Genomic DNA, 17,399 nt, shown 5'->3' on the forward strand with positions numbered 1-17,399 from the left:
ACTTCCCAGAATGCACTGCGCCGTTGCCATGGGTCCCTTACACCACCAACCCCCCTTCCCCCAGCGCTTTTTCTGTGAGTTGCTTTCTCTGAATGGGTGAAAGGTTGCCAGAGCTGGGGAGAAAAGCACCTTCACCTGTAAGGCAGAGGAAAGTTGCCCAGTGTTCTTGTAGCTGCAGACCCTGAGGCTGGTGACTTCCTTGTGGAGGTGGTGCTCTGCTTCCTGATTTGTGTCATACACATACTGGAGTAGATTGTCTTTCTTTGGGTGGCTGTTGCCAGCTTTGTGTAGGAGTCAGAGTGCCCTAAACAGGCGGCCAGGAGAAAGGTAGAAGTGAATCATCGACGTCCCAGCCCACTGGGGTCTTAGTCTTCCTGGCTGCTCCTTGGCAGCCTCTGTGAGAAGTTGGCTGGTGTGTGTTCCCAATTCACTTAACCCCTGTGGAGTGCAGAGGTGGCAGCAGAGGTGGGTCTGGGACGTCTCAGGGTAACACTAACCCACAAAAAAACCCAGTGCCCTCGAGGCGATTCCCACTCATAGCTAGTAGGAACCAATTCTCAGGGATTCCCAGTCACACCCAGCATGGTCCTGGCTGCTTTGGGCTTCCCGGCTGGCTCTGTGGTTGGGGTAGGAAGAACTTTCCGGAAAGTCCTTTGTGGAGGAACCTTCAATTGGTGCCAATCACAGCACTTGGCTCATTAGCAGTCATTGCCATGGCAACGGGTCTGCCAGAAAGTGGCTTGTTAGGCTGACAACTTCAGAGATGTTATATATAGATCTGGGTGTGGGGGGAGTGGGGGTGTGGGGCCCTGTGGATATGCCTTTCTTTAGAGCTCCTATTGCTTCTGGGTTTGGGGTGTGAGAAGACACGGAATGGGGAACCTTAAAACTGCCTGATCTGACTGCTAAATCAAGTATCTTTACGACCACCCATTAACATCAGCTGTAGCATTTGCTCACATCTGCAGGAGCAGGTAAGAGTCAGGTGCTCCCAGAAGCCTCCTGAGGGGGAAAGGGTCCCGTAGGGGGAGGTGGAGTCCTGGGTCAACTTGAGTGATTGGAGGCTGTGGGGAGTGGAATAGGGCTTGGTACTGCCTGGAAGCTACGGAGACAAGATCGAGTCTCTCTTAGAACAAATTTGAAGGGTTTGGGTCTAGGAAATAGGGTCCTTTTTATTTTTAACAAGTATCCATGTGGCTAAATACTGTCTTTTAAAAGAAAAAATTGTGCATATTAAATTTTTATGTTGTCTAATTTTAATTTTATGTGACGTTTTCTCAGTTGTCCCCACTAAAGCCGCAAGCCTGTGGCTTCAGAGTTGAGTGAGCAAAAGACTCACCCAGGATTCTTGTTAGAAATTCAGACACCGGGGCTCCATCCCCACTGAGGTTGATGTGGTGGTTGGACAAGGGACAAGGAATTTGCATTTTAACCCGTATCCCAGCCCCAGCTGATCGATGGGGTGTGCTAGGGACACTTTGGGAAGCACTTCAGCAGGGTGATTGGTTTTAGATCTCTGGGTGGCTTTGCTTGCTTGCTCGTGTTTTTCCAGAGGCATCAGTAGCCATCATCGACAGGAACATTTTTTGGGTTGTTGTTTTAAATAAGGAGACAAGGAAGTCAGTGTGCAGCTGGGAAACGTGACTGCTCGGAGGCGGAAGGTGATATTTTTGCACGTCTCCTGTGAAGACATATGCTCACTTGGAGACTGTGAGACAGGCAGGAGAGCCGGGCCTGAGTTGTCATCCTCCATCCTCCACAAGAGAGAGCTGGGGGCTGGTGGTCCAGGTGAAATAGCCCCGAGCTGTCATCCTTCCAGGAAGCGACTTGTTCCAGTGAGTTAGACCAATTTGTCATCCTCCTTGGTTAGAGTCTGGGATGCAGTTTGGCTTGGGTCAAGAAACGGAGCAGCTATATGAATAGCTGGGCTGAGAGGGGTGAGGATAGCCTAGATCTAGGTAACAGAACACGGGAGACTCTAGAACAAAGCTAATATTTTAGTTTGACTTTACTATCCAATTAGCTGTGCAGTGTTGGACACATTATTAAACTCTGAGTCTTACTTTAAAAAGGAGAAAAATGCCATCTATGTGACAACCTTACTGTAAAGACTAGAGATAATTGTGTAAAGCACCTGGCCCAATCCTTGGTACAGTACAAACACCTGTGGCTGGTAAAACCATTATTGATGGGTTCAGCTGGGGTCCCAGCACAGCTATTCCTCAAGTATCTGGGGTACTGAGTAGTCTAGAAAACTCACGATATTTTATATGAAATAGCGAGAATGTGTATGTGACCTTTGGGCAGAAAATCTACAGCTTTCCTCCAGTTCTCGGAGGGTGGGCTTCCATATGTCATTGAACAGGTGGTTTACTGAACAGGGGGTTCAAATAAGGGGGCACCTTGGCCCAGAGACAGCCTGTCCACAGGTAGAGGTAGCTTTTTATAATTCCCACAAAGACATCATACGCATTAGGTGAGGAACCGCTGAGCTGGAAACCAGCTTCACCTCCCCCGCCACCAGCTACCCCTGATTCTGTCTCCCCTGGTCTGCCTCCAGCCACTGGGCTGTGTCCCCTCTGCTCTTAGTTCCTGTTCCCATGGGAAAGAGTTGACGGAATTGCAGGAGAGAAGCCACAGGACTAAGGAAGGGAAGGGAAGGATTAACTTTCGGAGGGAATTAATTAGAAGAATAGGTTTGGAAGACACCTTAATTATTGGGTAGTTGCTCACGGTATCCTCTTGACGACTGTGGGGCAGCTCTCCCGGGAGGCGGCACTCCCGCCCTTTCACGGCTCTGAGGAGCGAGGTAACGTTGGTTTGGACCCCTTAAATGAGAGCCCACCAGTGGAGAGGTCTGACGTCTGCCTTCTCCACGTTTTTTTTTTAATCCTGGTAAAATATACATAACAGAAAATTTACCGTTATTGACATTCACAGTGTTGTGCGAACATCACCACTGCCTAGCTCCAGAGTATTGCCATCACCCCAAACAAAGCCCTGTACCCATGAAGCAGCCACTCCCCACTCCCCACCACCACCAGCCCCTGGCAACCACTGGTCTGTACCCCAAACAAAGCCCTGTACCCATGAAGCAGCCACTCCCCACTCCCCACCACCGCCAGCGCCTGGCAACCACGGGTCTGCGCCCCAAAGCAAAGCCCTGTACCCATGAAGAAGCCACTCCGCACCACCACCAGCCCCTGGCAGCCACGGGCCTGCTTTCTGTTCCTGTGGATTTGCCTATTCTGGGGATTTCATACATATGCAGTCATACAATACGCGTTTGTGTCCGACCTGTTTCATTCAGTGTGGTGTTCTCAAGGCTCATCCGTGTTGTCGCATCTATCAGAGCTTCATTCCTCCTTATGGCTGGACGATATTCCCCTGGAGTCCCTGGTGGCACAGACGGTTAAGTACTTAGCTACTAAACGGAAGGCTGGGAGTTCGAATCCATCCGGGGTGCCTCAGAAGAAAGGCCTGATCTATGTCCAAATATCAGCTATTGAAAACCCTGTGGAGCACAGCTCTACTCTGACACGCGTGGGGCCAGCGTGAGAATCAATTCAGTGGCAACCGGTGGTAATATTCCACTCTGTGTGTGTGTGTGTGTGTGTGTGTATACACACACCTTTTGTTTATCTATTTGCTTTTGTACATTAGGTTGTTTCCACCTTTTGGCTGTTGTGAATAATGCTGCAGTGAATATTCGTGTGTGAGTTTTTTGTTTGAACCCCCGTTTTTATTTTGGATATATACCCAGGGCTTCCATGTCTTTAGGCTCCTGACTTGTTTCAAGTCAAGCGACAGGACAAAGTTCATTCCGTGAGAGGGGAGAGAAAGGGGGCTTGTGGCTGCCTGTGCCTGAGGCCGAGCACAGTCAGATGGCGGGCAGAGCTGGGGGAGGCATGGCTGTGTGTGGCGGGGGAGCGGGGGAGAGTGGGACCCACCTTTGCCACATTGGCCAAAGCAGAAAATAGGCCATGTTGGTACTGGTGCCCTCCTCCTACCCTCTTTCAGCATCTCTTGGCCCTCCCTGGCTCAGTTTCTGTTCCTCCCCTGCACATAACTTCTTATAGGGTTCAAGCACAGGGCTTGCGTTTCCTAGATGGCATATTAGTGTCCTAAGGCCCCTGGGTGGTGCAAATGGTTTGTGCTTGACTACTAACCTAAAGGTTGACCCTTCGAACCCACCGAGCAGTGCCACAGAAGAAAGACCTGGCAATCTGCTCGTGTAAAGATTACAGCCAAGAAAACCCAATGGAGTAATTCTATAATGCATAGGGCCGTCATGAGTTGGAATTGACTTGATGGCAACAAGCTTGGGTTGGTTTTTTTTTTTTGTGCTAGTGTACTATTGCTACCACATCAAATGACCACAAATTGGGTGTCTTATACGAACAGCAGTTTACTGTGTCACAGTTTTGGCTGAGAGTCCAAATCAGTGTGTCAGCTGGGCCGTGTGCTCCTGGGTCTCTAGGGGAAGATGCCTTCCTGTCTGTCCCAGGTGCTGGAAGCCCCAGGTGTTGTTGACAGGTAGCCACAGCATAACTTTGTCTCTGCCGGCCTTCTGTGACTGCCTCTGTGTCTCTTCTGCTCTTAAGAAGACACCACTCCTGCTGGCTAAGGACCCCGCACTACTCCAGTATGATATTATGTTAACTGATAACATCTGCAAAGATGCTATTTCCAAACAAGGTCAAATTTGCAGGTATTGAGAAATTAGGACTTCAACATATCTTTTTGCGGGGACAAAATTCAGTCTATAACAGTGGGGGAGAAATCAGCCAGTCACCTCACCTCCTTGGCTGTCAGTGTTCTCAAATGTCAGTGGGGCTTATTTTGACCCCACAGGGTTATTTAGGTGAATTAACAGGGTCATTCTGGAGAGAAAAGCAGCCCTAAAGGCGGACAGGCATCATTACTGCTATTCAGAGGTGGGGCACTGAGCCCGAAGGTTCAGCCCGCCCACTCAGCCAGCCCCTGTGAGGGGTTGTGTCTTCATTCACCATTTGGCCTTCTCACCAGGCCTTATTTGTCAATGTCTTAAAGCGCTAACCTTCTCAGTAGGTGTTTGCCTTTCAAAGTAGGTAGTCTTGGAAACAGAGGCCACAGAGGTGTGATTTATTTCAATTGTTGTTGAAACCCTACACCAGTTCAGCAATTTCTGTGAGTACAGTTCAGTGACATTGATTACATTCTTCAAGTTGTGCAACCATTCTCACCCTTCTTTTCTGAATTGTTCCTATGAGTCAGAATCAACTCGATAGCAGTGGGTTCAGTGGGTCTCCCATTAACATACCATTGTTAATGGTGGCGTTTCAGACCCCTTGATGGTGAGGCTGGAGTCCAGGCTGGGACGAAGCTCTCTTGAACAGGCTGGTGTGGAGACTGGTCTCACTTAGCGTTTTAATGGCACCCCCTCTAATGGGGATCCCCCAGCTGTTCAGTTGTTGAATATTCCTGGTGATAGGCACTCTGTTAGCTGCCATGTTTGTTACTGTTAATCTCCACAAAGCATCTCAAAACTAGGCTAATAGCATCCCTTTTTTATAGATACAAATACTGCAGCCTAGTTGAGCCATTGGCAGGAGCTCTCGCAGGTAGTAACTGGAGGAGTCAGGATTGGAACTGAAGGCTTTTTGAGCCTGAGATCTGTTTACCCATTTTGGCCATATCAATCTGTGACCCTTGCTTAATACCCTTTAATACTATCCTATACCCTCACTGGTTCTTTGGGCAAGCACCAATATAGCCTTCCCATATTTAGTGCGCCAAAATATTTGACTCAAGCAGAAGGGACCTGGTATCTTACCCTGCTTGTTCTAGAATATTTCTCTTATCAGTTAAACACTCATTCTCAAACCCTTGCCCGCCCCACTCTTACTTTACAGCCAACCCACTCACAGCCAGAATGTTCGTCCCCTTCCCTTCATTCCTTCCTTTCCTTTTTTTCTCTCTTCCCCTTCTTTCTTTCCTTCCTAAATAAACACACACACACACACACACACCTTATTCATCATAAGATTACTTGTCTTGCATGCATTTTGACCATCTTCCAGCCATTGGCAGGCCAAAGCTGTGTCTGCAGCTCCCAGGTAAACATGCTAGGTATGTTCTCCTGCTCTTGGGCTTAATGACCGTGTTCTGCCAGGGAGCACAGCCTGACGGGACCGCACACAGCCTGGCTGTTGTCCATAGTACTGTGACTGGGTGTATAGAAGACAGTTCTCTGCGTAGAATCAAACCAGCTCTGTGTGTTACCAGGTGTAGGAGGCAGAAGCACTCAGGGCATAGGGGAAGGCTTTTCATTAAATGGTGAAAATTGATAATGAAATGTACATAGCAGCCACACAAAGGGTGAAATCCCAGGAGCCTTGAGGATTTATTCAGGGTACTGCAGGAAGTGGGGGCCCATGGGTCTGTAGCCTCTGCAGAGCCTAGAGCAACCTGAGAGCTGTGTGTCTCTGCTTTCAACCTTTTATCTTGTTTCCCTCACCGTGGCCATCGGTGACAAGAATCAACTCTGTGAACATGGCGGGGGGGGGCGGGGATGCTGAGGATGTTTGGGAGCTGATTTTCGTTAGCCTTTCTGAGCAGGGTCTGACTTTGCTGAGCCATTCATGGCCCCCTGCCTTATGCGGCCAGGATTCTACTTTGAGTCAGTTGACTTTCATCAAAACACACAGCAATTGTGGAGGCTAATTTGGACCCTCTGTCCTTATTTTGGAGTCCTGGTGGCATAGTGGGTAAGAGCTGTGGCTGCTAACCAAAAGGTCATCAGTTCGAATCCACCAGCTGCTCCTTGGACATCCTATTGGGGAAGTCCTACTCTGTCCTGTAGGGTCACTATGAGTTGGAATGGACTTGATGGCAGCGGGTTTGGTTTTGGGTTTTTGGTCCTTATTTTGGAATTCCTGGGTGGTGTGGATAGGTAACATGCTTGGCTGCTAACCAAAAAGTTGAAGGTTTGAGCCCGCTCAGAGATGCCTCAGAAGAAAGGCCTGGCAGTCTACTTCTGAAAAATCAGCCACTGAAAACCCCATGGAGCACAGTTCTACTCTGCATACATGGGGTCGCCGTGAAGCAGAGTTGACTTGGTAGCAAATAGTTTGGGGTTTTTTTGTCCTTGTTTTTAAGTGTTCTTTAACAACTTTTACTTTCTGTGTTTATCGAAGAAAATTGAGACTAAGCAGATAAGTTAAAAGAAGGAAATGAAAATTGCCCATCACCCCACCACTGGGAGATCTCCACTGTGTTAGCATTTCTGCCTGCACCTTGTTTCTCTGTGTTGTATGTACTTTACTCAGACTTTTTTAAAGAAAAGTCATACATACGTGTGGTTAAAAGAGATGAAATAATACGCAAGTGCACACAATGAAAAGTAAGGCTCTGTTTCACCTCAGAGTCGCAGTTCTCTCTGCCAGAGTGAGTTGGACACTTGATGAGAACAACGCCCGTTAGCTTCCCATCGATTTGCGATAGTGTTATAGAAGGTTTTACATCTCGCTCTGCTGTGACTTGCGTTAATCACTTCTTTTAGGTCCGCACAGCAGGCCCTGAGCCCCAGCTGCTGCAGTCCTCTGGGGTCCATGGGTTTCAGGATTCAGCATCCATAGCAGGGGTGACTGGGCGCCTGACAAGCAATGCACCGCTTTCTAGGGAGGCCAAAGAGGAGAAGAGGCCTTGGTGGTTCAGGGGTAGAAGTCTCGCCTTGTATGCAGGAGACCTGAATTTGATTCCTGGTCATTGCACCCCGTGCACAGCCATCATCTGTCTGTCAGTGGAGGTTTGCAGGTTTCCAGGATGCTTCAGCAGAGCTTCCAGACTAAGACTGGGAAGAAAGGCCTGGTGATCTGTTTCCAAAATCAGTCAGTGAAAACAAAAGTGGTCTGGTGCGCAGCCAGTCACAGGGACGGTGCGTGCAGGTCTGAGGAGCATTTTGTTCCATGCTCCAGGACTCTGAGCCAATTAGACCAAACACTAAACCAAACTCAACTGCTGTCAAGTGGATTCCAACTCACAGCGACCCTACAGGACAGAGTAGAACTGCCCCGTGAGGTTTCCAATGCTATAAGTCTTTATGGAAGCGGACTGCAGCCTCTCCCTCCTGTGGCCAGTGAGACAGCAGCTAACAATAACAACGAGGAGAATCACCTCCCTTAGCTGACCGTCGTTTCCCTTTGTACTCTAGGGGGCGCCGTGCCTTCTGTGATTGCTCTAAAAGGGCAAGTGCTGCCAACACCCCGTGCTCACGCAACCTCAGCGTCACACGTGTGCTGCTTGTGACCTCCCCCAGGGAAGCCTGGTGGCCACGCACTCCCCAACATCAGAGCTGCCCCAGGGTGGCTTCATTTGCCTGCCTCTGACTTCCTGGTTTATAGACAGTTGCACAAATGCCAGATGTGCGTGACCTTTTCTTTCCTTCCCAACAGAAGCCTGGAATGGTCCCCCCTCCTCCAGGAGAGGAAAGCCAGACGGCCGTGCTCCCACCTGGCTGGCAAAGCTACTTGTCTCCGCAGGGGCGCCGCTACTATGTCAACACCACAACCAACGGTGAGTCTTGCCCCAGGAGCTTCGTGCAACCAGTGCCCAGGATTTCTGTCCCTCTGCAGGGACAACTTTCTCCTTCCTCCTCCACCCCCACCCCTGACTTTGGCTGGTTCTTCAGAAATCTACCCTCAAAGCCTGCAGTGGAGTCTTGCTCTCCCCACGGTGTTGGGTGGTAGGGTCTGGCTCTGTGTTCTAGAGTATATCCAGAGGGAAGGCTGCCTTTTAAGGTTGGTGTCATCCCTGGGACCTCACAACCACCCCGGGCATCCTCATTGAACCCAGCATCATGCTCAGTGCCTTCCAGACTGACACCTCAGAAGGTTCTGTAGTCAAATGCTGGTTTAGATCAAATTCAACAGGTGAAGTCCCACTACGTGATTTCTCAGAATTATGAAGGTACTGAGAACTGAAGCTCCGAAACAGCGATAGCTAAATGTTATGGATTGAGTTGTGTCCCCCGCTAAACAGTGTGTTATGAATCCTAATCCGTATGTTTGTGGTTGGGGCCCTAGTGGTGCAGTGGTTAAGAGCTTGGTTGCTAACCAAAAGGTTGGCGGTTTGAACCCCCGGCCACTCCTTGAAACCCAGTGGGGCAGTTCTACTCTGTCCTATAGGGTTGTGATGAGTTCGAATGGACTCCACGGCAATGGGTCTTGGTTTGGTTTTTTGGATACCTGTGGTTATAATCCCATTCGGCAAAGGGTTTTGTTTGTTATGTTAATGATAAAGGATTAGTGTAGGGTGTGTTTTAAGTCAATCTCTTTGGAGATATAAAAGAGATTAAATAAGCAAGTGAGAGAAGCAGAGATGGGGGAAGAGTGATACCAAGCTACATGAAGATTGCCCAGGAGCAGAAGCTCAGAAGAGACAAGGACTTTCCTCCAGAGCTGACTTAAAAAGAAAGCCTTCTCCTAGAGCCAGCACCCTGAATGCCGACTTCTAGTCTCCTAAACTGTGAGAAAATAAATGGTAAAGCTACCCACTTGTGGTATGTCTGTTACAGCAGCTCTAGAGAACTCAGACACCAGTGTAGGGATTCCGTAACTGCACCACAAGGACTGTTTTCTCATCCCTGAAGCATCTGCCTGGGCTGGCGTTTCTCGGAATGTTCTTTGGAAAGGCTGGAGCTCCTTTGGATCATTCGTTCTAGTCAGTAACACAAGTTCCGTGTGCATTTCTAAGTTGAATAAGACCTCACCTTTTTTCTTAGGAACTTGTTGTCACCAGGAGGGTTTCTCCATGCCCACAATGATTATGGACTTCCCTTGGCCGCTTATGGAGCTTCCAGCCTATGTAGGGTCTATAGTAACCTGCACCAAAAAAATAAACCCGCTGGTGTCAAAGCAGTTCCAGCTCATGGTGACCCAGTGTGTCCGAGTGGGACTGTGCTCCGGAGGTCAAAGCAGTTCCAGCTCATGGTGACCCCGTGTGTCCGAGTGGGACTGTGCTCCGGAGCATTTCTACGGCTGTGATCTTTCAGAAGGAGATCGTCAGGACTTCCTTCCAAGGCACCTCTGGGTAGACTGAAACCACCAGCCTTTCTATGAACAGCCGAGTGCTTAACCATTTGCCCCACCAGGGGCTTCTTAGTGACCTCCAAGTAGTAGGTCTCTAAAGGGAGGGTGCAGAGTGGGCCAGATTCTATACAAGGCCCTGATGCAGGCGGTGGTCTCTGGCTGTAGGCAAAGCAGGCCAGGTTAGCTGACAGTTCTCTCCTGTGCTCGTGACTCCCCAGGGGCACTGCCAGGAGAGAACTGAGAGGATTGAAACATGGAAAATCAGATCTGGTGGGAATCCAAGCTGTCCGTGCCAAAGCAGCACATGAAATCCACCCAAATCCACCAGTCGGCTCAGCCTTGGCTTCTCACGTCCCTCGCCTGTGCCCGCTTAACTTTATGGCCACCTCTTCCCACCAGAGGGACCATTAATATGTCTTAGGATTATGAGCTTGCACACGAGGGGTCCTGGTGACAGGAGAGGCAGCTGCTGTTTAGAGGGCCAAACAAAGAAAGCAGCTGACAGCTGCCACTCTAGAAGGCTTGTTTGTTCGTCATCTCCCCTGACAACCTGGTTTTCTGGGCATGAGAGGGGGTATCCAGTTGAAGGGGTAACCGGGGTTACTAGGAAGAGGGAAGTAGGACTATTTCTGACCATTCTAATCTTCAACTTCCTCAAACCAGCAGATGAGAGCTACACGGTTATCAGGGCCTCCTCGAGGTTGTGGAGAGAGTGTGGGCCATTCCCCATCTGTAACGTGTGCACTTTGGACCAGATGGCCCTGAATCGACTCTAGTCCTGAGTTAGCCACTCTATTGCAGAGGACCTGGGTGGGTGGTGATTTTCTAAAATTAGCATTTTTTGTTTATCTTTGTTTTTAATTAAGAGCAGAATATATTCTCAGGGTAGAAATTCAAAGAGTACAAAAAGGTTTCAAATAAAAACTGGCAATCTCCAGCCCCACCCCCCAGCCTAATTATCATGTACACCCTTCAGGATATGCGTGTCCCCTCTCTCACTCTTAGCTGATGAGGATGTGTGATATTTTTAAAATAAATTGGGAAGTATCCAGGTTGCTCTATAAATTGCTTTGACAGTGTACCGCAGACATTTTTCTATACTTGAACACTTCAGTCTTAACTCACTCTTTATAATGGCTACGTAGCAATCCATTGCACAGGTATGTTGTCATTAATTAGCCCTCTTTTTATTAATAAGAGTCCCTGGGTGGTGCACATGGCTAAGTACTTGGCTCCTAACTGAAAGGTTGGTGGTTTGAATCCACCCAGAGGGCCTTGGAAGAAAAGCCTGGTGATCTACCTCACTGTCACAACCATTGAAAACCCTTTGGATCTCATTTCAGCTCTGACACACATGCGGTCACCAGGAGTCAGGATCACCTTGACGGCAACTGTTACTGGCACTTTATCTTCTTAATGAGCAATGTTGTTGCTGTTGTTGTTGTTAGGTGCATCAAGTAGACACCTAGAGACTCCACGTGACAGAGTAGAACTGCCCCATAGGGTTTTCTTGGCAGTAATCTTTATGAAAGCAGCTCGCCAGGCCTTTCTCCTGTGGATCCACTGGGTGGATTTGAACCGTCAACCTTTCGGTAGGCAGTTGAGCACTTAATCATTTGTGCCACCGGGCCTTGTCACCTTTTACATTAGCAGACAGCATCTGGCAGCTTTTTCTAGGATGCAGACTTTAGCATATGCCATGAGCCAGGGCATCCTCGTGGGTCCCAGGATACAATGATCCCAAGGCAGCTCCAGGCAGCAGGGGTCAGCAGGCTTTGTGAGCCATAGGGTCTCTTGTCGTGACTACCCAGCCCTGGCCTTTTAGCATGAAAGAGCCATAGACGGTATATGTGAGTGTGACAGTGTTCTGATAAACCTGCATTTATGGACACTGAATATGAATTTCATATAATTTTTTACATATCATGAGATATTCTTCTCGCGATTCTCTTTCAACCGTGCAGAAATGTAGAAACCAGTCTCAGTTCACGAGTTCACGGCTATATAATAGCGAGTGTGGCCCAGTTTGCTGCTGACACCTGCTCCAGGCTGTCTGCCACCTCCGATAGGACTGACCCTACCTACCCTTTCCCTCCTTCTCTGTTACCCTGACACTAATCCTGGCTCCTTGCTTTTACATTCTAGACACACGCCGGTTTCATTCATCGAATGTGCAGTTTGTTGTTTATCTGTTTGTTTGATTGATTGAATCATTCATTCAACAAGTACTGTGCTTCAAATATGTACCAGACTGAGTGCTGGATCCTGGGGATATAGTAATAAAAAGCAGCAGTCCTTGCTCTCAGAGTGCTTATGTACTTGTTGGGAAGGCAGATTTTCCATGAATACATATTTGGTTGCAGTCATGAGAAGGGTTGTGGAGGAGAAGTCCAGGGTGTTTTGAGAGCATGTTACAGAGTCCAGGGAAGGCTTCCTGGAGGAGGAGATTTTTGTTAACTTGTTGTTTGTTTACGTTTATTTATTGTGGTAAATAAATATATATTTAACGCAAACATTTACCATGTCAACAATCTTCATTTGTACAGTTCAGTGACATTAGTAATGTTTGTGTTGTTCGGTCATTACCCTGATCCGTTCCCAAATTTTTCATCACTCTTAATAGAAGCTCAGTTTCCCTTAAGCATTGAGTCCTTATTTCGCCCTGCTGCCCACCTGCCCCTGATAACTGCTAATAAACTTTGTTTTCTATACTCTTACCTATTCTAGATGTTTCATATAAGTGGGAACATACAGTATTTGTCCATTTGTGATTGACTTATTTCACTCAGCATAATGTTTTCAAGGTTCGTGTATCAGGATTTCATTTCTCTTATGGCCAAGCAGTATGTATGTATATACTACATTTTGTTTATTCATTTGTTGATGGACATGTAGGCTGTTTAAAAAAAAAATAAACCCAAGCCCATTGCCATCAAGTCAGTTCTGACTCATAGCAGCCCTATAGGACAGAGGAGAACTGCACCAAAGAGTTTCCAGGGAACATCTGGTGGATTCGAACTGCCTACCTTTTGGTTAGCAGCCGTAGCATTTAACCACTGCGCCACCAGGGTTTCCTTAGGCTGTTTAGGAGGAGGTATTTTTGCTTTCAGATTGGAAGGATGTGGGAGGGGAAGGGGTTGAGAATGGGAAGCACCTTCCTGAGGGCAAAAAGTACGTCATGTTTGGTGAAGGGGGAGAAGACCAGGGTAGCTGGTGCTCTGGAAGTCGTAGGGGTAGTGGCTGGAGAACAGGGACAGATTGTTCAGTCTTTGAATGCTGTGTTAATGCTCTTTAGTCTACAGGAATGGAAGCCCAGCCGTCCCTCTGACTCTCCTCTGGAATTCCTTCTTAGACTGATTGGTTTGGCTGTTGCCATGTCTTTAAAGGCTTTGAATTGTACTCCCTTCCGGCAGGGAATTACCTCTCAGAAGGATGACCTGCTTTTCTCTGACATGCATTTATCTGGCTCTCCTGATTTCTGGAGGCATGTGAGATTGTACCTCCTCACTGCTGGACCATCACACCCAGCTTTCTTCCCCAACTCACAGGTCTCTCTTGCCCACGTGGCTCAGGCTAGGGCTCCGTGCTAAAGCTCCAACACCTCCCGGGGGCCTCCCTCCCCGGGCAGCGGGTCGTTCACGCACCAGATGCACTGCCCAGGAAGCAGAGCCCCACTGCAAGTGGCCACCGGCCGTTACTCACTCCCTCTTTGTCTGCCTACCTTTCTTCCAAATACTTCCAGTCTTCCTTAATCCCTATCTCTTTTTTTTTTTTTTTTTTTTACCCAGGCAAAATAGGCATTCTGTCCCTGTTTTTATAAAACCAAAAACTCCGTTGCCATCAAGTCGAATTCCAACTTCTGGCGACCGTATATGATAGAGTAGATCTGCCCCATAGGGTTTCCAAGACCGTAAATCTTGACAGAAGCAGCCAGCCACATCTTTCTCCTATGGAGCAGCTGGTGGGTTTTGAACCACCTGCCTTTCAGTTAGCATCCAAGCGCTTAACCACTGTGCCACCAGGGCTCCTTCCTGTTTTTATACCGAATACAGATAGAACTACATAAAAGCCCAATTTACATTTGTATTACCTTGGTTGGGCTAATCTGCTTATTTTCTAATCCATTTAGGATTTTCTGGGTAGGGATTTTCACCCACTGGAAGCTGTGCTGGGCTCTGGGGATATAAAATCAAACAAGATGTGGCTTCTGCTGTCACAGACTGAAGCTCTAGTAAGGCCAGAGAAAGACGTAAACCAGGAAACATTAGGGGTATTAGCATGGGAACGTGGGGCTCAGTGAAGGAGCAGTCAGCTTTATCCAGGCATCAGACAAGACTCAGAGGTGGTGACCCTTAACTCAGTGTTCCAAGCGCAGGTTAGAGCATGAGCAAAGACAAGGCAACCAAAGACAGGCTAATGTATTTGGTGTCGGTAATTAACAGACAGGTGAGAGAGAGAGTTAGGGATCTGATCAACAACATGTCTTGTGAGGCATTCTGAGGAGGTGGTCAGTGGGGAGCTATGGAAGAGTTTAAAATGGCGGCATGAGATGATCAGAATATTGTGGCGAGATTGCTTGTGCAGCAGAGCGAAGGATTGGAGGACAGGAAGCATGGAGACCAGGAACTAAATGAGAAGAGAAATAAAGAGATCAAACACCAAGCCCACAGCAGTGGCTGGAGAGGAGAGAAGGTAGAATCTACCCAACAGGATATGACGGATCAGGGAAAGAGATCTTGGATTTCTCCCCATTTTTGCCTTGGTTGACTGAGTCCTGCAATGAGAATAAGGGACATGAGGTTAGAGAACAGGCTTGGCAGGAAGAAAATGGATCCATATTGAGTGTACAGTAACTTGGGGGAGATTCAGGGAGACGTCTAGCAGATATTTGGATGACTGGGTCTATGATTCAGGAGGTGTTGAGACTGCAGATGGGAATTTGGGAAGCTGAGGGAGGACATGGCTTGGCAAGCAGAGAGCTGAGTGGATTTCACCTTATAGGCCCCTTGGCCTGACACTGTTGCTCAGTAACCAACCTGTGTAACCACATCCGGCAGCCCAGAACTTGCATTTCATGGTAGAGAGATGAAGTCACGAGAATGCAGGACACTACCCAGGACACACTTCTAGGAGAGAGCCCCACAGAACAACGTTGAAGGGAGGGCCAAAGGAGACTTTGAGGGAATTGTCAGAGACATGTTGGAGTCAGGAGAAGGTAGGGCCATAAAAGGCAAGGGAGAAGAAATGTTCTAGAAGGGAAAGTCAGAGACAGACTGAAATATCCATCCTATTTATGGTAGGGGTGATATTTTAGATGACTGGGGAAAGCACAGATTATTTAATAAATGGGACTGGGGCAAATGATGGGGGCGTTGGCGGTTCAGTGGTAGAATTCTTCCCTTCCATGCGGGAAAGCAGAGTGTCATTTCTGGCAAGGCACCTCATGTGTACCTACCACCATTTGTCAGCGGAGGCTTGCGTGTTGCTCTAATGCTGAACTGATTTCAGGGGAGCTTCCAGACAAAGATGGGCTGGGAGGAAAGGCTTGGTGGCCTACTTCCAAATATCAACTGTTGAAAACACTAGATTACAACGGTTTGGTCCACAACATGTTGTTTCATGAGGCATGAGGTCGCCAAGAGTCAGGGCCCTACTTGACAGCGTCTAATAACAACAAGGAGCCCTGGTGGCATAGTGGTTAAGAACTCGGTTGCTCACCAAAAGGTTAGCAGTTCAGATCCACCAGCCGCTCCTTGGAAACCCTATGGGGCAGTTCTCCTCTGTCCTATAGGGTCACTATGAGTCTGAATCAACTCGACGGGCAACGGGTGGTTTGGTTAATAACAACTACAACTGGGCCAAATGGTTAACAGGAAGTCTCAGAGGGTAAATTAATATATTAATGCCACTGCATGCATATAAACTCACCAAAGCCATCAGAGCATGCTTTATGAGATTTGGGGAAGCCTCCATCCTCTCCCAGTCCCTACCCATGGCTTATGGCACCATGAAGGGTGGCCTTGAACTCAGCCCCAGGAACTCTAGGGGTTCTGGAATAGGGAATTGCTTGTCCTACACTGTCTAGGAAAGTGCTCCATTCCCACCAAAAGTTAACTCTGTTGCAAAAAAAAAAATTGGGGTTGTGTTTAGTTCATGGATTGTGAGCTGTTATCAATAGCCTGCCCTGTAGTTCAAGAAGCATTTGTTGCCATTTATAAATTGGCCAGATATGTAGGCTTCCCCTCTCTTAATAGTGATGGTCATAGGTATACAGGTCCTGTTTTTGGAGAAACGTTGGCCTTTTAGATACTGTTTTAGCATACCGTTTGCCATTTGGATATTGAAGGGGTATTTCAAGTCAGTATTGAAAACCAAGGTTAATTTTTTTTTAATTGAGGTGAAATCCAAGGTTAATTTTGTTTAACGTACAAGTCAGTAGTTTAACGTAGGGGTCGGTATTTACCTTTTACTTACTAATCTTGTGCACACTAATTGTTATTTGTTGTGTCTGTGCCTTTCATTTCTAAAGAAGGACATCATTTGAGGGGGCTGCCTTAGCCTAGTTCCTCTAGAAAGCAGAGCCTGAGGCAAGGATTAAGTTTTAATCACCTTATTTAGTAGGTACAAGCCTGGAGCCCTGAGGGTAGGTAAGAAAGGGAGGGGAGGCAAAAGAAGATCCCACCCTGATGCTAGCTACTGTTTCACTAGGAGCTGCAAAGAGACCCGGCAGGTCACTCAGCTTGACACACAGCACTTCTCTGGAAGAGTTGCAAGGAGGAGCCATGCCTTGAAGTAGTCCACAGGAGAGCAGGGTATTTTATCTGCTCACCTTCCTCTTGTCTCCTATTTCCCACTGGCCAAGGTTCTCCTCTTGGAGAGCTGTTTCCCCACACTTTGGGGTTGTACCATCTGACCCCCAGCAGCCTTGTAAAAAGTCTGATTCTACATCCCACAGAGGGATGCTTCACCCAAGTCCAACGTGAATGGGCATCCAAGTTGGCTGAGGTGCCAACCAAAATAGGAGGCATTTGAGGGAAATCTGAGGAACAGTCCAAGGCCTGTGTCCCAATGAGAGAGAGACCCTTGTAGAACTGACTGCTGCGGTGGACATCTCTCTCTGACTTAAGACCTTGATGATTTGATCATTCTTAAAAGTAGATTCAGTGGCTGGTGACTTCTACTGTAGAATCCTAGGAGGAAACTTCCAGATCATCTAGCACAGGGCTTGTCAAACTACGGCTCATGGGCCTAATTCAGCTCATAGCTTGTTTTTGTAAATAAAGTTTTATTGGAACACCACCACCGCTAGTTGCCTTCGAGTTACTACCA

At 47.9% G+C, this 17,399-nt stretch overlaps 1 protein-coding gene across 6 annotated transcripts in view; it reads left to right on the forward strand.

The window, feature by feature from the left end:
• GAS7 (growth arrest specific 7) overlaps nt 1-17,399 on the forward strand; it is a 287,340-nt gene that overhangs the window by 187,435 nt on the left and 82,506 nt on the right. For all 6 annotated transcript variants that reach the window (XM_049861524.1, XM_049861525.1, XM_049861528.1 and 3 more), the window contains one exon: nt 8,436-8,556. In XM_049861524.1, the coding sequence (XP_049717481.1) occupies nt 8,436-8,556 (121 nt within the window). The remainder of the gene's footprint in view (nt 1-8,435; nt 8,557-17,399) is intronic.

This window comes from Elephas maximus, chromosome 19, assembly GCF_024166365.1.
Source record: "Elephas maximus indicus isolate mEleMax1 chromosome 19, mEleMax1 primary haplotype, whole genome shotgun sequence".
Taxonomy (NCBI): domain Eukaryota; kingdom Metazoa; phylum Chordata; class Mammalia; order Proboscidea; family Elephantidae; genus Elephas; species Elephas maximus.